The 21,287-nt window shown below is 37.8% G+C and overlaps 3 protein-coding genes across 6 annotated transcripts; 1 reads left to right on the top strand and 2 right to left on the bottom strand.

Moving 5' to 3' along the window:
• Nucleotides 1-527: 527 nt before the first annotated feature.
• HDAC1 (histone deacetylase 1) lies at nucleotides 528-3,500 on the bottom strand. The gene is made up of 5 exons (XM_014237061.3): nucleotides 3,324-3,500; nucleotides 2,631-2,743; nucleotides 1,637-2,568; nucleotides 1,277-1,578; nucleotides 528-1,218 (listed from the first exon to the last, which is right to left on the bottom strand). The coding sequence occupies exons 1-5, from the start codon at nucleotides 3,364-3,366 to the stop codon at nucleotides 1,154-1,156; spliced, it is 1,455 nt and encodes a 484-aa protein (XP_014092536.1). The 5' UTR covers nucleotides 3,367-3,500; the 3' UTR covers nucleotides 528-1,153.
• A 2,554-nt stretch (nucleotides 3,501-6,054) lies between these two features.
• Nucleotides 6,055-21,099, bottom strand: LOC106619071 (uncharacterized). Of its 3 annotated transcripts, none has more exons than XM_036364468.2 (5): nucleotides 19,455-21,099; nucleotides 19,178-19,321; nucleotides 18,934-19,119; nucleotides 16,461-16,636; nucleotides 6,055-13,781 (listed from the first exon to the last, which is right to left on the bottom strand). In XM_036364468.2, exon 5 carries the CDS (start codon nucleotides 13,708-13,710, stop codon nucleotides 12,256-12,258), a length of 1,455 nt encoding a protein of 484 aa, XP_036220361.2. In that variant the 5' UTR covers nucleotides 13,711-13,781; nucleotides 16,461-16,636; nucleotides 18,934-19,119; nucleotides 19,178-19,321; nucleotides 19,455-21,099; the 3' UTR covers nucleotides 6,055-12,255. The 3 variants fall into 3 exon arrangements, with proteins under 3 accessions (XP_036220361.2, XP_036220354.2, XP_036220344.2); XM_036364461.2 differs by having other exon boundaries at nucleotides 19,182-19,321; XM_036364451.2 differs by lacking the exons at nucleotides 16,461-16,636; nucleotides 18,934-19,119; nucleotides 19,178-19,321; nucleotides 19,455-21,099 and adding an exon at nucleotides 13,934-16,428.
• On the top strand, nucleotides 6,098-10,648 carry dre4 (SPT16 homolog, facilitates chromatin remodeling subunit dre4). 2 transcript variants are annotated; one of them, XM_014237057.3, is made up of 9 exons: nucleotides 6,098-6,238; nucleotides 6,367-6,630; nucleotides 6,698-6,997; nucleotides 7,054-8,231; nucleotides 8,298-9,164; nucleotides 9,234-9,502; nucleotides 9,566-9,713; nucleotides 9,926-10,039; nucleotides 10,230-10,648. In XM_014237057.3, the coding sequence occupies exons 1-9, from the start codon at nucleotides 6,170-6,172 to the stop codon at nucleotides 10,402-10,404; spliced, it is 3,384 nt and encodes a 1,127-aa protein (XP_014092532.1). In that variant the 5' UTR covers nucleotides 6,098-6,169; the 3' UTR covers nucleotides 10,405-10,648. The 2 variants fall into 2 exon arrangements, with proteins under 2 accessions (XP_014092532.1, XP_014092531.1); XM_014237056.3 differs by lacking the exon at nucleotides 9,926-10,039.
• Nucleotides 21,100-21,287: the final 188 nt, after the last annotated feature.

Below are 21,287 nucleotides of genomic sequence, written 5' to 3'. Positions count from 1 at the left end.
TAATCCGATCTCGACTCTTTTTGGACGTGAGAAATAGATATTTTAAATAAACGATTTGTTGATGTTATGCACAAAATTTGTTGATTAAGTATTTCCTGAGGTATAGAATTTCCTTCAAAGAGTGCACCGCCGCCGCCGCCCATTGTCCAAGTTGTAGACCGGCTCTTATAAAGCCCATAATTATCATCCTGATTGTGAAACTTAATGCTTGTTACTCATTTATTCAGTAAGTTACGCACTTTCTGCAGTTTTCAACTTAACCTTTATATGCGAAGTGGGCGTGGCTATTATCTGATTTCACCTATTTACACATTTGCAGTGTTATAAGAAGACTTCTCAGCAATTTTGGCAAAAAAAAACTTTAGTAGTTTGTAGATATGCATATTAAACCTATTGAAGGGCGGGTCTACTCCTACTTTTTAAAAAGTTTTAAATCACAAATAATATAAATGCAGTATTTTACTCAACAATATTAGCTAAATTACAGAAGTGAGTGAATTGTCAACTATAAAACAAAAAATCATGAGTATAGTATATATCCACTTATAAAACACTCAGTTTATTTTCACCAATTTCATTTTGACTTGAAAAAATTCAAGTTACATGCAGGCTTAGTTGTTTCCTATTTACGTCGCATTCTTATATTTTATATAAAAAACGTGTATATTTTACATTCTTGTTAGTTTAATGACAGGTGAACGTGTTTATGTGCCTCATTCCACGTACACACACATCAATAACATATAAATACAAACATTTACGTTAGGTAAAAGCGTAATTTACTGATATCAATTTCGAAGCAGCTAGTAGAAATAATTTGTCGAGTCACAAACACTCAAACAAAAAATTTCTGCTCCTCATTGAACGCTGGCGTAAGTATCTCTTGTAAAAAATACATCGGCATGTAAAAAGTTTTACTATTGCATAAACTTAACTAACTTACTAGGGTTTTGAAGTTATTAAAATTAATTTTCGACGGCAGCGTATCTTTTTCAATTCCACTATCCTTTAGCAACAAATTCCTTCCGAACACATCACTACCGCCACATATTGTAAGGATAAATGAAAGAAGTTGCTAAAGATGTTAGAAGATTTTAGGTTTAAATTTCGTTGACCGCTGTATTGGCTTCTATAACCAATTTCGACCGCCACGTCATATATTGTTTTCTTTCTTTGAGTCTTCGGCTTTAGGAGTATCCTCGCCTTCATTTGTGTCCACTGTAAAAATCGGTTATTTAAAAAATTAACTTGTCTAAATATAAATATGCTTTATTACTTTTATCCTTGTCATCCTTATTATCGGAATTTTCTGTTGTTGTTTTGCTATCCTTTTCAAGACGTGGCCGTTTGCGTTGGCCTTTATATGAACGATTATCACGACGACCTCCTTCACCTTCATCTTCTGAATCTGAGAATTCATTATCAGGGTCAATGCGCTTATCTTTGTCGCTCTGAGTTATTCGTTCATCCTTGTTCACTTTGTCTTCATCTTCAGACTCATCATTTATAGCGTCCTCCGGTATTGTCTGGATTTGTACTCCAGGAGCATGTGGCAGCATTCTCAGATTTTCAAATAGTCTGAATACAAAACATCAAAAGAAGATGTTTATAAACTAAATACATAAATACGATTTACCTATTTTTGATCTTTTCCAAATACTCTGATGTATTCTGGTTGGTCATATTACTCGGACTAATATGCAATTTGAAATCAGGTCCAAAATATTCAAAGTAATCATTGTACGGCAGTTCGTTAGCTATTTCAACACCCAGTGCAACAGACGTTTCATAAGTCCAACATCTTGACACATTACGAATAGTATAACCTCCACCTCCGACCATTAGGAAGGGCAAATTATATTTTTTCACAAATTCCACACATTTTCCGTGCCCCTTAACAGTCAAATTGAAACAGCCAAGGCGGTCACCTGTTAAGGAATCAGCTCCGCACTGTAGGACAACAGCGGCTGGTTGGAAGGTTTCCATTACCTTAGAAATTATAGGTACAAATATCGACTCGTACGCCTCATCGTCCATACCGTCACGCAATGGAATATTTACTGCGTAGTACTTGCCTTTACCTGCACCAATATCTCGCAAATCACCAGTGCCAGGAAAATATTCTCCATATTTATGGAAGCTTACAGTCATCACGCGATCGGTAGTGTAGAAGGCCTCCTCCACCCCATCGCCATGATGTACATCTATATCAATGTATAATACGCGCTGATGATATTTTAAAAGTTCCAAAATACCTAGTACAATATCATTGACATAACAGAAGCCGGAAGCCTCAGATTTCTTGGCGTGATGAAGACCGCCGCCCCAGTTAATACAAATCTCTGATGCTTGTTTATTTAGCTTTACTGCAGCAGCAACCGACCCACCTGCAGACAATTGGCAGAACTCATAGAGCCCGTCAAATACAGGACAATCTTCGCCTACATTGAATCGCTGCATTTGTTTGTTATATTCCGACATATTGTCGGGGCGTATAGAACGCAAAAAACGTACGTATTCATCTGAATGAAATTTCGTCATTTCATCGGCTGTTGCTTTATGTGGTCGCTGTTATATATGTAAAGGGTAATGTGTAAAATGTATTAAAGCTAAACAAATATCATACTCACATAAATTTCCATTTTGCGATAGAGACCATAGTTCAGAAGAAGATTGTGGGTCATGCGTATGCGATGAGGTTTCATTGGATGGCCCTGCCCATAATAATAGTTACCGATATCGCCTAAAACATAGAAAATACATTAATATAATACAGCAATAAATAATAATAATATTATCACATTTATTTTCGCTCAAAATTATGTTTTGAAAACAAATTGAACTAAGATCCAAGCTGTAGTATTAAGTACATTTGTATGTAGACACAAAAAACGATATTGTTTTGTAAAATTTTACGTATAACATGAAAGTCTGTTTGTGCATGTCTGAGCACACTTTTCAATGTGTAACTCGACCGTAGTATAACAAAGAACGCCCGGCGAATGTTGGCGGAATACGTGCAATTGCTAGCAGAGCGCATATATGTACAATACATATGTCCAACGAAAGTATGGTCGTTTCGTAAAGAGTTTACTGAAAAGAAGCGCCAGTGTACAGTCAAGTTAAAACTGCCAATTTACAAAATTTCGCAAAACAGAAATCTAGCTATAGAAAAGTAGCACTTGTCCATTTTTTACAAAAACATGTTTTATATTTCACATGTATTTGCTAAAAATTTAAATGCCGAATCTGCTATCCAATTACTTTTTAAGTGTAACATTTAGGAATCTTAAGCAAACAAATTACATTTCTTAACAACTTACTGTCGTAGTAATAGCAAACTCTCTTTTTGCTGTGTGATTGCATTTTATTTTCAAATATTCTATAACTATCACACACTTAATGAATATATTTTAGCAAATTTTTCTATAACTTCTCCTTTTTGTTTATTACCGCGTTGTTAAAAATTTTTCGTTAAGTGAGTAACTGCAACAGAAACAGCGAACGCTTCTTTGTACGGCGAAAACCTCAAAATGCTCGCCGAAGAGAGCTATCACTAGAGTTGCCACTTGAACAGAATTGGCTAAAGGTGATGTATTTGGCTGCTGGTTCTAATGGCCAATTCACATAGAACTTTTGGTTCGCAATGCGTCAGGAATTGGTTTTGACAAAAAAGCTCGATGTACGCTTTGGTATGAGTACGTTCACATAAAAAGTTTTCACGCAAAGCCAAGCAAAATGTTGAGCAACTTTCATCTTTTGACGCTTTGCCAAGCAACATTCGTCATAAGAGAAAAAAGCTTTAAAAACATAGATAACTGCAAGACAGCGAAATTTTCTTGTCGGCAAATGTCGTCTTGTAGCTAGTTTCTTGAACACTTTGAAGACGGCACTACCATATCAAACAGCTGATATACACAATTTCGTTGCTGCTGTACTAAAACCTGTCACTTCAATAAAATTTAAATATTATAACGGATTTCTCGATAAATCGTCTACCTTGTAACTCACTCTTGAATTCGATCAGTGGATTGTTAAATAAAAGTCCCAATTTAATGGATATGCACTTATCTTACTTTCCAATTAAAACAACTTAACACAACAACGTTATTCGAGTCTGAAATATATTTATGTATATAAATATGCTATTAACGTAATTGAACTGAGATATGCTTAGATTCCAATTAATAAAATTAAAAATTAAATAAAAGTTAGGTTTCATGAGTTCTAGAATTCGAATGTATAGGTTCGTATTCGGATTGAGCTTAACTACTTCAGGCTTACGACCTAAGCTACTACAAAATTGGGAAATCGGCCGCTTAGTCACCCCTTATTATGCGTATTTCGACAAATGTAATAAAAATAATCACACATACATTCTTAAATACACGTCCGCTGATGCTTGCTTCTTCTTGCCCCGCACAAGCAATGACTTTTGCCAACACTTTTTTGCTTTTTGCGAGAAGCAAGTTGAACGATCGCAAGCAAGAAGAGGTCAGGGGCGCACTGCCACATAATTATTTCAGATATATATTTCATTTATCGAATTTAGTTTAAAAACGATTATAGGTATGAGTTTATGTGTATTTATATATATATATAATATATATTATATTACGAAAATAATTCATAAACGCATCAGTATTTTTCAATACAAATTAAGCAACATAATAATATACTAAGAGCCATCAGTTAGAACGCCCCTGTGTATGGTGGCAAGCCAACGAAATAACGGCGAGTTCGCGCAAACATTGTGTTGTTGAAAAAAACCAAATGACGACTTTGTCCACAAACATATGTATATACATACATACATATATGAGCTCACATACTTATTGACACCAAATTGTGTAAATCGTCGCGGAGTTGACAAAATTTGTTTGAATCGACAATGTCGGTCGGCTATGTTGTCTCGTTTGTCCTTTTTGCAGTGGTTTGCTATTGAAAGTTGACTTATGCTCTTTTGAAATATTGCGATTACCGATTGGGCTGCATTTTCATAGCGTCGTATTTAGATAAAATGGGATAAATCGAAAAACTATGAAATAATGATAATAAGTAAACATATAAAAGTACTATATGCAGTGTGCTTAGAATATATAGCAGTAGTTAATGATTTCAATTTTATATAAATTTTATAATTTAATGCCATAAATAGTGCATAATATGAAAAAATTAAAATAATATTTCAAATCGCTAAGAGGTCATGTTGCCAATTCTCCTTTCTGAAGGGAACACCAGACAAATTCTTCAATTTCTGATTTTTAGCAAATGTTGTGAGGAGCAGCTGAAACTTCTTCAATCTTACTGAAGACTTCAAATTCAATTTCCTTCATTCATTCATTTTATAAACTTAAATTTCGCATTTGCGGTAGGAATTCTATATGAAAACCAAATGTGACAGGATGGTGAAATATTATTTTCGAACTTGTGCGTTTTCGATGTTTCCTCATCGTAATTAACATTTTAGAAAAGCTAACATTTGCTCCTCCTCTATTCATTTACGTTCTCTGTTAACATTCTCTGGTTGAAGTTTGGAAAACAGTGTAGCAAAAGAAATTGCCATCTTCGAAAACAACTTTTGCTTGAAATTTGGCGCGAATTCACATATTCGTACAAATTACATCGAATTCGCCACTATATGTGAAAGATTTGTCAGGGTTGTAACGAGGGAAGCCAATAATTTAACGGGAATATCAATGTAACATTGAAATTTTACATATTGTAAAAATATATTCAATAACGCAAAAAATTTAGAATTTCGGACTGCAGTCATTTTGAAAAGGCCTCTATAAAATGATATAGGAAATGTAGTAAAAACATTATTAGAAGTACTATTTCAGTGCTATTACATACAACTCTTATATTCGCGGCGAATTTTCTTTTCACGCTGCTGTTTTCTTCTCAACAATTTTTAGCAGACGCGAGTTGTCTGGAGGAATTTTTGCATAAATTTGCCGGCATTTTTGCTTCATTTTTTTAGTGAGCATAGTGTTAAAATCAGTAATACGTAGATATATAATTGTTGACAATAATCTGTGAATTTGCTTGCAGTTCGCGAAAGTGTATTTCACCACTTTTGTTTATCATCAATTTATTCTACATTCATTTCTTCTATTTAACAAACGTGCTGGTAAAGTGAGCGCCCTCAAGGATCAGCAGCTGCAAAATGTCTAATTACGTTTTAGACAAAGACACGTTTTTGCGCCGAATTAAAAGATTATATTCGGAATGGCGGGTTAGTATATAGAGCATGATCGAAACCATGTGAATTGGGCACATAAATATGTGTTGATGTATTTATGTAAATACATGTATATAAATATGAATTAACTAAAAGTATACATATGTACTTTTTAATTACAGGAGCCAACACTTGCACATGATGATATATTGAAAAAAGTGGACAGCATCATGTGTGTTGTGGGTGTTGATGAGGATATAGTTTACTCCAAGTCGCGGGCGCTGGAGATATGGCTGTTGGGCTATGAACTAACCGATACTATATCTATATTTACTAAAGACTCCGTATATTTTCTGGCAAGTAAAAAAAAGATTGAATTTCTAAAGCAAATTGAAAATTGTAAGGAGGATGGTGTTCCTGATATTAAACTATTGCTGCGCGATAGGGTAAGATCATTGATCATATATTTCGCATTTTTATTCGGATTAAGACAGCCATAATATTTTGCTTTAGAATAACAAAGATAAGGATAACTTCGACAAGTTAAAAGAAGCAATGAAATCATCGAACAAAGGCAAAACGTTGGGAGTTTTTGCAAAAGACTTAGCTTCCAGTGAGTTTTGTGATTCTTGGAAAGCTGCTCTAAAGAGCGAGAGCTTTGAAAATACAGATGTGGGTGCCGCATTAGCGTACATTATGTGCACCAAGGACGAATCTGAAATTAATAATATTCGAAAAGCATCACTTGTATCTGTAGATATATTTAACAAATATTTGAAAGACGAAATCATGGATATTATTGATTCTGATAAGGTACATTAATAATATCTGTTGTGAAAATTGTAATTTAATTTTATCTAATTTTACAGAAAATAAAACATTCTAAACTGTCAGAAGGTGTTGAATCGGCTCTTACAGACAAGAAATACGTTTCTGGTGTAGATACTTCAGTTTTAGAAATGTGTTATACCCCCATCATACAATCTGGTGGCTCTTACAGCTTGAAATTCTCGGCACTAAGCGACAAAAATTATTTGCATTTTGGAGCTATTGTTTGCTCCTTGGGCGCGCGATACAAATTTTACTGTTCAAATATATCACGCACTTTTTTGGTGAACCCCTCTGATACTATGCAAGATAATTACAATTTCCTTGTTAACGTACAAGAGGAAATTTTAAAATTATTGAAACCTGGCGCCAAGTTGAATGAAATATATGATACCACAGTGGAATATATAAAAAAGGAAAAACCAAAACTTCAGGATAACTTTACTAAAACCTTTGGGTTTGCTATGGGCATAGAGTTTCGAGAGAACTCAATAGTTATAGGACCAAAATGTCATGCTGAGGTGAGGAAGAATATGGTATTCAATGTGAACGTTGGTATAGCAAACCTCACCAATACAGAAGCTTCTGAGAAGGAAGGCAAAACATACGCCCTATTCGTCGGCGATACTGTGCTAGTAGGTGACACAGCACCGGCTAACATAATGACACCTTCGAAGAAAAAGATAAAAAATATTGGAATTTTTATAAAAGATGATAGCGAAGAGGAAGATGGCGATGAGAAAGAAGAGGTTAAAGAAGACAAAGGCTCGGAAATACTGGGTAGAAGCAAACGCAATGCTGTACTTGAAAATAAATTGCGTACGGAAACGAACACGGAGGAAAAACGGAAGCAACATCAAAAAGAGTTAGCTCAACTTCTCAACGAAAAAGCGCGCGAACGGCTGGCCAAACAGGGCGAATCTAAAGAAGTCGAAAAAGTACGAAAGAACACAGTCTCTTATAAATCAGTTAGTCAAATGCCACGAGAACCTGAAATAAAGGAACTAAAATTATATGTGGACAAAAAGTATGAAACTGTCATACTGCCAATTTTTGGCATACCAGTTCCCTTTCACATTTCCACAATCAAGAACATTTCCCAATCGGTAGAGGGCGAGTATACATACCTACGTATTAATTTCTTTCACCCAGGAGCTACGATGGGTCGAAATGAGGGCGGCCTGTACCCGCAACCAGAGGCGACATTCCTTAAAGAAGTGTAAGTTATAGAGTTTCAGCAAGTGCCTTATATATTATTTATAAAAATTATATATTTTTTCATTAGCACTTATCGCTCTTCTAACGTAAAAGAACACGGCGAAGTAACTGCACCATCAGCTAATCTAAATAACACCTTCCGTCTGATTAAAGAAGTTCAGAAGCGATTTAAGACGCGTGAAGCCGAAGAACGGGAGAAAGAAGATCTCGTAAAGCAAGATACGTTGATTTTATCGCAGAATAAGGGTAATCCAAAACTGAAAGATCTATACATACGTCCAAATATTGTAACAAAACGTATGACTGGTAGTTTGGAGGCGCACACAAATGGATTTCGCTACGTATCGGTGCGCGGTGATAAAGTTGACATACTCTATAACAACATTAAAAGTGCTTTCTTTCAACCCTGTGATGGTGAAATGATAATTTTGTTGCATTTTCATCTTAAACACGCAATTATGTTTGGCAAGAAAAAGCATGTCGATGTTCAATTCTATACAGAGGTTGGCGAGATCACAACAGATTTGGGCAAACATCAGCACATGCATGATCGGGATGATTTAGCAGCTGAACAGGCCGAGCGCGAACTGCGACATAAATTGAAAACGGCATTCAAGAGTTTCTGCGAGAAAGTGGAGTCTATGACCAAACAGCAAGTTGAGTTCGACACTCCGTTTCGTGAATTGGGTTTCCCTGGCGCACCTTTTCGCAGTACAGTTACTTTGCAGCCAACTTCGGGCAGTTTGGTGAACCTGACAGAGTGGCCACCATTCGTTATAACACTCGATGATGTAGAATTAGTGCATTTCGAACGTGTACAATTCCATCTTCGAAATTTCGATATGATTTTCGTTTTCAAAGATTACCAGAGAAAGGTTGCTATGGTAAATGCTATTCCAATGAATTTGCTGGATCACGTGAAGGAGTGGTTGAAGTAAGCTTTAATATTATATAATTATATTATCTTAAGTAGAAATTCTAAAACATCATATCTTGTGCACAGTTCATGTGATATCCGTTACTCTGAAGGTATACAGTCCTTGAATTGGGCAAAGATTATGAAAACTATCACAGACGACCCGGAGGGCTTTTTCGAGCAAGGCGGTTGGACGTTCTTAGACGCCGATTCGGGAAGTGAAGATGAAAAGGAGGAAGAGGAATCTGAAGAGGATGAGGCTTATGAGCCTACTGATATCGAATCTGACGAAGAATCAGATGAAGATGATTCAGAATATTCAGAGGCATCTGAGGATGAGAGCGATGATAGTGAAGGTAAACAAAAAATTACAAACAAATGTGAAAAATTTCGTAATAACTAATTACTTGGTTTTATAGAACTTGGCTCTGATGAGGAGTCGGGCAAGGATTGGTCAGATTTGGAGCGTGAGGCTGCAGAGGAGGACCGCAATCAGGAGTATACTGATGATAAACCCAATGGCAAACATTATGATTCAAAGAAGCACTCGAAAAGTTCAAAACACAGGTGAATAATCGAAATAAAGGCCAAACTTACATTTAGATGGGTTGTTGTAGTGTCAAGAATCGTCCAAAGCGCATAAAATTAAATATTAAATTAATTAATTAGATAGAATTTTATTTTGCCCCTCATTGATGTCTTATTGTTTAGCTAACTATCTTAACCTAAGTACTTATAAATATTTAATTCTATATTTTGCCAACATCACTTTACTGCAGTCGCAGAGATCGTGAAGTGCAGCTTCGACAGAGTAAAAAGAGTAAAAGTACTGCCTCAACTTCAAACTCATCACATTCAAAATCTGCCAAGCATGCCAGTTCGAGCGGGCATAGGTTTGTTATTCGCCACAAATGCAAATTAAACAAAACACACTTCGAAACTTATTTTTCTAAAATTTAGAAATTGGCAAGATTTAGATCAGATTAACAACATCAAAATTACTTATTTTATTAATCACCCAACACTGCCAGTTTATTTCTTAACATTACATTGATAAATTTTTTTTTAATTGCTCAAAAACAGCTCAAAGGATAAACATCATGATCGCAGTCGTGATAAGCATCATTCCTCATCGTCGTCGCACAAGGACAGGAGCAAAGATAAGGGCAATCACCATAGCAGCAGTAGCAACAGCCACAAGCGTTCGCGCGATGATAGTCGAGACCATAGCCACAAATCTAAGAAATCGCGTCACTGAGCCAGCACACAAGCGCAGGAGCGGTGTAAGAAACACAATTAAATAGCCCAAAATGTCCCACAGAATGAATGAATACTATGTAATGCACTGTTTGTTTAGTGTCTACTGTCCGATTATTTTGTATGTTTTGTTTGTCTCTAAAATCAGCCAGTTTAATTTCAGAATGTATATTAGCTATTAACAGAGATTGAAATTTATAAACATTAAAAATAAGTTTGAATATAAATAAATATTCCATTTTTAATTCTTGTGTCCTTTCATTTTTCCTTTTGATTACAAAAGCGTCTCATGAATACAAGTAGTTACAGCTGTTTACTTTATTTGATCTTCAATGGGATATCAAATATTTATTGTAGCGAGCATAGGTGATTAGCGCAAAAACAATAATTTGACGGTAATATTTGAACATGATGTCAAAAATCAACCATTTTGCTTTCCTGATATTTTGATATAAGGTCTAGCAAACAGAAATCATTAATTTTTCAAATAGACAGTTTTAGCTTAGCTTTAGAGTGCACTTGGGCTACTCTTTCTGACGATAGAAAGATACGATTTCATACTAAAAACAACTTCTCAGATAGTTTTGTGATTGCTTGGCTCAATATTGTTTGAGCACGCTTAAAAATGGATACCAGCAAAGTGAAAGTGCGCCACATGTCTTCAATAAAGGCGAAAATCAAGGCAAGGCTGAAAATGTGAAAAGTGCTTATTGTCTTGATACCGTAAAAGTCAATCATACACAAAATTTCGTCGATTCCGTTCCGGTGATTTTGATGTCAAAGATGCACCACGCTCTGGAAGCTCAAACGCTTAAATTTATCGATACAATAAAGTAAATCGCCGACGCCTACCGTCAGGTAAGCACTGTGTCGATTGTCCAGGAGCTAAACATGGCACAAAAAACCCTTTGGTACCATTTAAATAAGGCTGGATGCAATAAGAAGCTAGATGTATTGGTTTCACATAAGTTAACGCAAAAAACCCAATTTCACAAGCGTATGGTTATTGGTGATGAAAACTGGGACACTTACAACAACGTCAAACGCAAACGGTCAAAGTCGAACCGCCGTGAGAAAGCATAAAAGCTGGCCAAGCTAGAAACGTGTTCCAATGTTTGGGGGTGAAGAAAACAATAGTCCAGAAGCAACCAATAGGAGAAGAATTGTGTTCCATCAGGTCAAATCCAGGCCACACATTTCAATAGTGACTCGCTAGAAGCCCAAAGGGCTTGGTTGGGAGGTTCCTATAGATCCGTTTTATAGACCGGCCTTCACACCAAGTGATTAATACCTGTTCTTGTCGATGGCGAACGATTTTGCTTACGAGAAACTTGTGATAATCGAAAGCCTCAGTTTTTTGCCAATAGGAACGAGTATTTCTATAAGAGTGACGTTACCTGAATTTATCCTCAAAACGACAACAAGTTACCGAACAAAATAGTGCATATTTGACTTAAACCGAATAATTTATACTTTTACTTTTCATAACTAATATAAACATATGTTTTCCAGTATTAAAACAGATTACTTTTTTAATTTAATTTAAATTTTCTACAATTAAAATATGAACGAGAATACATAGGACAAAGCTAAAGATAATCCGACATTAACAGTTGCGTAGTTTCACCAAGTACAAAAACCAAATTCATTGTGTTTGGTTCCGTTTGCTCTCCTGCTTCTATCCACTCCATATCTCTGACTCAAACATGATTTCACTAACCCAAGACTATTACTATTTTCAACCTTTTGAAAATCGATAAATTGCACAATAGGAGGAGATTCTGGGTAATTAAAATAAGCTCTTAACAATACACTATTCAAAGAGCTGCTATCATGATCATCACTAGTGATTTCATTTCCGCTTTCCACTAGCATTTCGCACTGCACTATTGCCGCCACAAGCACCAGAGCCACCGCCAAATCCAGCATCTAGACTGCGGTGTTTCACATCAAACATGTTGCGAGTCTTATTGATGGGGAAGCGCATTTTGTTGCGCAACCATGTGGTGAAGGCCCGTTCATTGTCATGCATTTTGCGCATCTCTGCATCGTTGGCCTTTAACGTCTGCTGCAGTACATTACGCTGTTGCCGTTGCATATTCTCTTCGCGCACCTCAAGTTGTTGGCGACTCAGGCCGTATTCTGATAGATATCCTGTATATTTGGGTAGTTTCTCAGGTTGCGACAAGTGACGCCGATATTCGCAACAGGTACGGTAGTTTAATTTTAAATCGGTGACTTCGGGTGGTGGTAACTGGGGTCGACGCGCACGAGATGAGGCGCTATGAACACTGCTGCAGCCATCTCCATCATGGCTTGTTGTGCCGATGGCATTACGAGCTAGTGACTTACCACGGAAAGAAAAGCGTTTATTTAGTGGGGCGAGTAAGCGTCGTGATTTGTTAATGGGTTTGAGGCGACCACTGCTCAAGCGTTTCTGATCGAAATCATCGGGAAGATAAGACGCAACTATAATTGAGAGGTCATCGTCATCGTCGTCATTGTCACAACCCTCCGTATTTGTCACATCATTATTCGAGAAGTTGGATACTTCGTCGGCAAGCATTTTTGTTTTGCTTTCGGCTTCGTTTGTACTCGTATCTGCATCAATATCGTCTACATCAAGGTCGCTATTGTCCTCATTAATATCGAATGTGGCAGCGCTGCAGCACTCTTCTTCTCCATCGGAAGTTAGGAGGTTAGTCAGACTTTTATGGTCCTGCTCTTCTTCATTTGTATCGGGTGGATCTTCTTCGGCGCAATCAAATGTACGCATTTTTACCATGCGACGCGAATTGTCGATTGGTATATTTATTGTACCTGGTATTATTTCCTTATTTTCCATCTCCATTACTACAATTTCCTCACAAATCTCTTCCACAATATCATATTCGACATCTATCTGAGGGGTTGACTCAGATCCTATTGGGTTTGAGACATCCACTGTTGACTCTTGTATAATTGTTGCACCCACTTGTGTCACATCTGTTGAAAGAAGAGCTTCTGCGACACTATGGTCTGTCGTATCTGTCGCAGCCACTTCTGTATTAGTTGTTTCTTCGATAATCGTTTGATATTCACAAATAGTCGTTAATTTTCTATCGAGCTCCTTTGCCTCGGCAACTGCTTCCTCGAATTCGCGTGTAAGTTTCAGTGTTTCCAAGAGTGCATTATCCTGTTCGTAAGTTTCTAAATTAGGTGCAAATGTCACTTTGCGTAGTGGGACTCCAGCCCCTGGTTCTGTTGATAAATCTTCAGCGATATCGATGGCATCCATACAGACTATCTTCTCATTAACTTCCGTCATTTCTTCAAATAATACTTTGTTCGCTTCTTTGATTTTCTCCGCAATGTTATACTCGTTGACGGGTTTAAGGACTAAAATTATATTTATGTAAATAATTGTATGTGAAAGATAGATTGTTATAGTTTCGGCATAATAAGCTCGTTAGTTTAGAGTTGTCTATATTTAAGCTTCAAATCTTCACTCAATTAATGAACTATCGAGCTCGTTTAAAAATATTACTTACAGTATACCTCACAGTCTTCATCCGACTCGTTCGATTCATGTTCAATTGAACTTAACTCTGTTGCCATTATGCGATTTACAATTGACCCGTACAATTACCGTTTCACAACAATGTCGTTAAATTTTTAATGAATTTGTTACAAGCTACTGTAAAAACACAGACAAGAATATCCACCACTAAACTAGAAACATTCATATGTATCCGTGCTCTAGGGTGATCGTTAGTTTTTGTAAGCATTCTACCTATCACGATACATTTGCTCGACGTGACCTATTAATATCGAAAGGCTTTTACGGCCTACACCGTTCTACTACATGGGTTGAAAAGTCTTTGAACTAACCTTGATCTCGATAATAGATTAATCCAGTAATGAAAAGGATTTTTGTTTATTAATTATTTTTCGGTACTCGAGGTAACATAGATAATGAAAAGAATGTAGAATTTTGAATATAAACTTATTTAAAAAGGCAAAACGGAATTGTTGAATTGACCGATAAGTATTTTTAAACAAGGTCAACAACCAACCACCTTAGTGGTATAAAACAATGACCGCCACAATCTCGTGACTTTTGTATTCCATCAAATATTTATAAAGAATAGTTTGCATAGGGCGGCTGGCCAGCCAAATGTTATTTGACATTCGAATAAACTGGTAGTACAAAAAACGCTATATACTATATACAATACATACATACATCACTTAAGTATATATGTATATATACTTGTAATAATTTCTTCAAAACATAATACAAATTTTTTGACCATCACACAAATATACTTGTAGAACAGAAATTTCACTTTCTTGCTCATAGACATTAAAAATTGACTGAATAGTAGTCCGCTTTCTGGACTCGTTCATAGTTCATCGAGCATAAACACCCACACTCGATTTCTATACTCGCAGTGCATGAGCCAAAGTCGTACCGTCCGATTGTTAATACCCGAATACCACTGTTCACTTAATTTGATGTGATCCATAATTGGTGAGCTTGCCTCTTCATGCAAAACTACGGTTTGCAGTAACGTTTTATTTCTGTCATTAACACCGTGCAAATAAATTTTTTTTGCCTGTAATTCGATGGTTCCGTGCCAATTGCTTTTGCGACTTTAGTAAATTTCCATTCTCCCATTCAAAGTAACGGTATAACTAGTTGGTTATCAATAACAGCTGAGAAATATTATGCTTGTTATTCTCTCTGTCACGTATACGACCTCTAGTTCTGGGTTACTCGGGAGCATTGTGGTTTTGTTGAATCAATAATACAGTTAATCTAATGCTACTGTTAAATTTTGTAGAAGAAAGGGCTTTGTCCCTTAATTTCAACATGTTGCAACAGAAAGTATAATAGTTGTGTTCATCTAACACCTAAAACTAATCGGGATAGATATAGAGTTATATATTACATATACCATTTGTATGTATTTAATGTTCGGGATGACGAGTAGTTGAATTTAACTCTACAATAAGATGAAATAAATTTATTTGTTACAACGAAACGCATTAGGGTGGAGCATCTGTGTTTTTAAAAATTCTGAAAAAGTGGGTGTGGTCCTGCCCTCTAATAGGTTTAATATTATATATATATTTCCAAAACCGGTCAAGTTAAATAAACAAAATTGCTTAGGACAAATCTTTCGGCCCCCCTCAGACTTAAATTAAAATTAAGTTTTGCACCTGAGACGATAAAAACAGGACGTTATAGGTCCCGGTATCAAAATTGGACACCTTTAGGTAAAAACCCATATTGCAGGACCAATTCAATCAAATTCGTTAGATGCTATTATCTTGATATTCATATATTACGGTGTGAAAATTGGCGAAATAGAACCACAGAACATACTTCTAACGGATATAATACTAAAAATTGAGTCTAAAAAGGCTTTTAAACTTCCGATTGACTTTATACCGTATATGCTGGCTAATATATGAGATATCGTAAAGAAGCCAATTTGTAAGATATCTTAGCAAAATTATGTGAACATATAATATTGGTTATACATATGTAAATATGTATTACAATTTAATTCAGAAAATGGTTAAAATTGGTCAACAAATTACCCGAGCTACCATATACTACATTTATTGATTTACGTTAATTTAGCAGACTTTATGTCGAATATATTTGAGTAAAGGCACAAGTTAACACAATCAGTCCAGAACTATACCCAATATAATGATTTACGGCTTTAAGCCGTTTATGTTGGTCAATTTATGTGATATTTCAAAGTTTTCATAAGCATAATGTGGTTTAGCACATATCAATGAAATTGGTCTAGAGCGTAGTTAATACCCTTATCCTTATTTAAATAATTTCCGTTTCACTGGGTAATTTGTTTTTCATATACCCAATGTATTAAATCTGGCTTTTTTGGCTGAGTTTTTATCACATGTATATCATTTGAGTTAATTAGTTGCTATTTATAATACCAATATCTCAGATTTGAAGCAAAATATAATGAGACTAAGTTGGTCTACATCCTGTAATAGAATTTAATAAGATATCAAACATGATTGTAAGTCTTTCACCTTTTTGTCAAATAATGATTGTTGAATTGTTTCACAACATTTTATACTCCATAAATGATCAGGGTGACGAGACGACTTGAAATCCGAGTGACTGTCTGTCCGTGCAAGCGATAACTTCAGTAAAAATTGACATATTGATGAAATTTGGTACACAAAATATTCCATTAAACGAAAGCCTGTAAAGTGTTATAAATAAGTACTAAATTAAGATACAAAACTGTAATTTGGTTCAAGGGATCGCAGTGATAAGGGGCTCTTGTGTCATAAATGGGTAAATCTACATATCCTAGGCCTTTAGGAGGCCCATTGTGATACCACCGGGGTATCACTCTACTGGTTCCTCTCTGCACCACTCCGTGCCTCTGATGAACTTTATCAATATGACAAGTTTTATCTGTGCAAAATCCCAGAGGTCGTTAAGAAACCTTCAACAGATACTCAGTTACGATACTTTTTCTATATATAGCCTTACAATCGCATAGAAGATGTGTAATGGTCTTCTCCTCTTCTACCTCATGGCAGCTTCTACAATAGTCATTATATGGCGTTCCTAGTCTACTGGTATGTCTGCCTATTCGACAGTGGCCTGTTAGTACTCCTACTAGAGTTGTTATATCAATCCATTTAAATTTTAATAGTCGGCATGTACGGCCCATATTCCAATCCTACTCCGTTTGCATGCTTGTTGAATAGGTCAGGGATTGATTCTATCGAGACTCTGCTATGCTTAAAATATGTTTGTCAATTAAATATCTACAAGTAGCCAGAGGCATATATATTCCCTCCTTTCCGGACTTAAGTTGTATGGTGGTGCCTGTTCTGCCTAGACACTGCAGTGGTTGGGAAGACTAAAGGCGATTTTGGTATCTAGTTTAGCAGAGAAGACACCGCCGCTCACTCGGTTATCTGGTTTGGAACCATCCGTATAGATGCTTATTCGTGCGTCCTTGCCCCTTCCCACTCTTCTCTGAAAGGGATGCAAATATTGGGGATCGGATTTAAATCGAACTTTGTAGGATTTCGAAAATCCGTAATGGGAACTTTCTAAGTATCATAGAATGCCCCTTGTTACTGGCAACTAGTAGAGATGATTCCCTCGGTGTAAGAGCTGCATTCGCTGACATTTGCTTACAAAACAAGTTTGTTGGCAGTAAGTGTAAAATTACGTTTAGTGCCTGGTTTGGCGTTGTTCTGAGAGCTCCACTGATGCAAATTTTGGCTGCTCTTTGTACACTTTCCACACGTCTTACCGCTTACTTTCTTTTCTGTTATTCGCCACCATACAAATATGGCTACGGTGGCTACACGAGGCGTTAATCCCCATCTGGGCCCCACCATTCTTTTACACGTGTAAAGTGCTATAGCTGCTTTCTTTACTCTAGCTTCCAAGTTTGGTTTCCAAGAAAACTTCGTGTCCAAAATTAGTCCCGAGTAGCGATGTCTAATCTTCTATCGTTACCATTTAAAAATGGCGGCACGACTTCTGGAATACTGTGTTTCTAACACATATTTTTTTCATTGTTAGGATTAAGAGAAGTGGAGATAACACGCCTCCTTAGGGTGTACTCTTTCGGACAGATCTGTACATCGTTGAAGCTCCCAGCCTTGAAATAATTGACCTGTCCATGAGCATCTGTTCATTTAATTTCCGGAGAGGCTCAGAGATGCCCAAATTTTTAAGCGCACTTTGTATGACCTTTGGCTGGATGTTATTGAAAGCGCCTTTTATGTCTAAGAAAGCTACAAGGGTGTATTCTTTTATCTCCAGAGACTTTTCAATCTCTGCCACCGCCGAGATTAGTGTCGTTTCTATGAATTTTCCCTTGGAATACGCATGCTGCGAAACTACCATTTTTACTGGATTTAGTTTGTTCCTTATGTATAACTCTATTAGTCTATCCGACATTTTTAAGAAAAATGCGGAAGGCTAATTGGTCTGAAATCCTTTGGATTAGTGTGTGAGCATTTGCCCGCCTGTGGTACATATATCACTATGACTTTCCTCCATAATGAGGTAATATAGTTTAATTGCAGTGCCCCTTTAAGAATGTTTGTTGACCAGTTTATTATGTAGCTTTGGGACTTCTGTAACTGAGCCGGGAATAAACCGTCTGGTCCCGGCGATTTGTAGGGCTTGGAGCTGCTTATCGCTCAATAAACATTACTGACTGACACTGTGTCTACAGGAGGCAATTAGGCTTCCACTTCACTGCCCAGTGTATACTCCATTGTGTGGTTTTCGGAGCTGCCTGGGAAGTGAGTATCCATTTGCAGGCCTAAAGACTCTTGAGTGGATACTGCCCGGCTGCGTAAACTTTCTGTATATTCTTAAGTACGGGAGACCACCAGGTGGACCTTATTCTTCACCTACTACGCGTTATTGGACAAGCATCCTCTTATGCTTGTTGACAATAATCTGTGAACTGTTCAACAAGGATGTCTCTTCAAATATGCATTCAATGTAGCAACTCACCTTTTTCATTGATATACGTGCTGCTCCATAACGTGTGATGTGCATTGAAATCGCACCCAAGTATAGTCAAGAACCTGGATGCTTCGTGGTACCTCTACTTCATCATACAGCATGTAGCATAACACCAGCCGGTATTTTCTGCTGCCCGTCTCCCAGCTCACTGCTGTGGTATCTTAATAATTATAGCTATGTAATAAGAAGACATTAAGCTTTTTATTAGCCATTATACATGTCCTAGCTTTACCTACACAGTTTGTCCATGTATAAATTATAACCCAGTGTCCTCAATCCGCAAATACGCCCTCCATTAACCTGTGGCACCTGAACGAGGACGAAGTCGGGCTGCTTTACTGTCATGCGGTTAATTAGGGCTAGAGAAGCTAGTTTGCTGTGGTGGATATCAATTTGAGAAGACGCATTAATAATTGTCTTCTCTGCGTCTTCTTGAGCGTCGCTCGAAAGCGCCCTCTTAGTGTATAGTTTAGAGAGCTGTCTTCAAGCTAAGACCTCGAAGTACTCACCTTGCTCAGTGTTTTCCACGTCACTCGAGGACTGCGTTGGATCTTCCTCGTCTTCACATTCCGTTTCCGATTCCAAGTTGTCTACTGCATCGGCGTCCGACTTGTAGGTCATGACCTTCACTTTTGTAAATCCGTAGTTGATTTCCCCGTCACTTTTCGACAGGGGTTCTAAGGATTTTTTTGTTAACAACAGCAGAATCTGCATTGTGGCTCGTTTCGTCTCCATACAAGATTCAGCTGCGGGGTCTTCGAAGGCCTTGACAAATCTCCATCCCCCAGTGGGCAGATTCGGGTTGCAGGCTCTGATGAGCTGCATTATCTGGTCCGGCTGCGATGGTGTTGCCGGGATCCATACCCTAGCCCTTGGTCGGGATGGGATATCCTTCTTGTCTACCGCTACAAGCCTGGCTCCAGGGTAGACCTCCCCTACATTGGCTATTGCGGCCTTATATAGCTGGACCGATCTTTCGTCGTCACAAGCTATCATTTTAATTTGGCCCTGGTACCATCCGGCATCCGTACATGACGGGGGTGGACCTGGATTGCTTAATAGCACTTCCATTGCCACATTAGTCAGTGCGGCTTGCACCCATTTCCATTGGGCTCTGGGGATTTTTCCTTCGGGATCTCCTTCATCCAGCACACCAATGATAATACGGTTCCGGGCTACATCAGCAAATGATTTTGCGGGCGTTACGCTCTTAGTCTTCGGTCTCTTGGCCGACGGCTTAGCCTCTTCAGCTGACCTTTGTCTCTTGGCTGCCACTACTGGCGGTTCCAGTTTAAAATTAGGTAGAACTGCTCTCGCGCAGTCAATAGAGTTTTGGAGTTCCTCCGTTAGCTCCTCCTTGTTTGGCGGTTGCAGCTCTACCTTTCTCAGGAGGTATGCAGCACGTCGCTTTTCCGCATACCTCGCCTTCGCTGGGTCTTCGATTCTAAAAACCGGCCATTCTCTGGCTGACGCACTAGTAGCAGCAGCACTTTTGGCTTCTCCTTCCTCCCCCTGCTTAGCAGCCAAGCTTTGGCTACAGGGTAAGGTAATGGCTGCCTCCAGTGCTGTCCCTTTCTTGGAGTCAGCCTTAGCTTCCGAGCCAGTGCTTGCCTTATCACCAGGACCAAGCTTCGCTCCTGTCCTCACGCTGGCTATTCTCGAGTTAGTAACGAACGCTACTCTTTTCTGAAAACTACCACCTCCCTCCGGCTTTTTTATAGGAGCTCCGGACTCCTTAAAATTTGCATTTTTATTTTTGTTGATTTGGCTCATATTTGGACCCACGAGTGTAGGGGAAAGTATGTCCGCCTGCGCATAGCCCCCTTTACGCAAGTAAGGCTATCTTATTATGGAGGGCGCCAGGTATCCGTAAGCTCCGTTCGAGACTGGGCTATTTAAGGGCCCCCAGCCTTGTTGATCCTCGGCACGGGTCGCATGACACCTTGATCCAGCCCTTTAAGTACCCCCAACCATAGTAAGACTCCCTATCTGAATGTTGTGCTATTAAGGAGCAACGAACACCCAGGTAGGAAGTCTGACCTTAGCTAGATACCTCACTGCTACAACAGGGGCGAGCCAGCCCGTCCCTGCTTACGTAGTGAAACTGTGGTATCTATTACCAGTCGGCACCCTCGGGGAGGGTTCAGCGGGGGATTTTTGCCGACCACTGAAGCTAACTCAACCAAACTTGCTGCGAAAGTCTTTTTAGCGTTTCCTTATGCGAAAATGGAGTAAGTAAAATAATAACCACGCCCACACCCCCTTTAATGCCTATGTTGAAAATAACTAAAAGTGCGATAACTCACTGAATAAAAGAATCTCAAATATTAAATTTCACAGTC

The sequence above is a fragment of the Bactrocera oleae genome, chromosome 6, assembly GCF_042242935.1.
Source record: "Bactrocera oleae isolate idBacOlea1 chromosome 6, idBacOlea1, whole genome shotgun sequence".
NCBI lineage: Eukaryota > Metazoa > Arthropoda > Insecta > Diptera > Tephritidae > Bactrocera > Bactrocera oleae.
This window is presented reverse-complemented; position numbering and strand designations above follow the sequence as displayed.

Bases quoted from the DNA above. Each gene is read 5' to 3' on its own strand.
- HDAC1 (XM_014237061.3), bottom strand. From the start codon at position 3,366: ATGCAATCACACAGCAAAAAGAGAGTTTGCTATTACTACGACA. The intron at 1,579-1,636 runs GTAAATCGTATT...TTTTGTATTCAG, and splicing joins TTGGAAAAGATCAAAAATAG to ACTATTTGAAAATCTGAGAA. The intron at 1,219-1,276 runs GTAATAAAGCAT...CGATTTTTACAG, and splicing joins TAAGGATGACAAGGATAAAA to TGGACACAAATGAAGGCGAG.
- dre4 (XM_014237057.3), top strand. From the start codon at position 6,170: ATGTCTAATTACGTTTTAGACAAAGACACGTTTTTGCGCCGAATTAAA. The intron at 6,239-6,366 runs GTTAGTATATAG...TTTTAATTACAG, and splicing joins GATTATATTCGGAATGGCGG to GAGCCAACACTTGCACATGA. The intron at 9,503-9,565 runs GTAAACAAAAAA...TTGGTTTTATAG, and splicing joins TGAGAGCGATGATAGTGAAG to AACTTGGCTCTGATGAGGAG.
- LOC106619071 (XM_036364451.2), bottom strand. From the start codon at position 14,000: ATGGCAACAGAGTTAAGTTCAATTGAACATGAATCGAACGAGTCGGAT. The intron at 13,782-13,933 runs GTAAGTAATATT...ATATAATTTTAG, and splicing joins TGAAGACTGTGAGGTATACT to TCCTTAAACCCGTCAACGAG.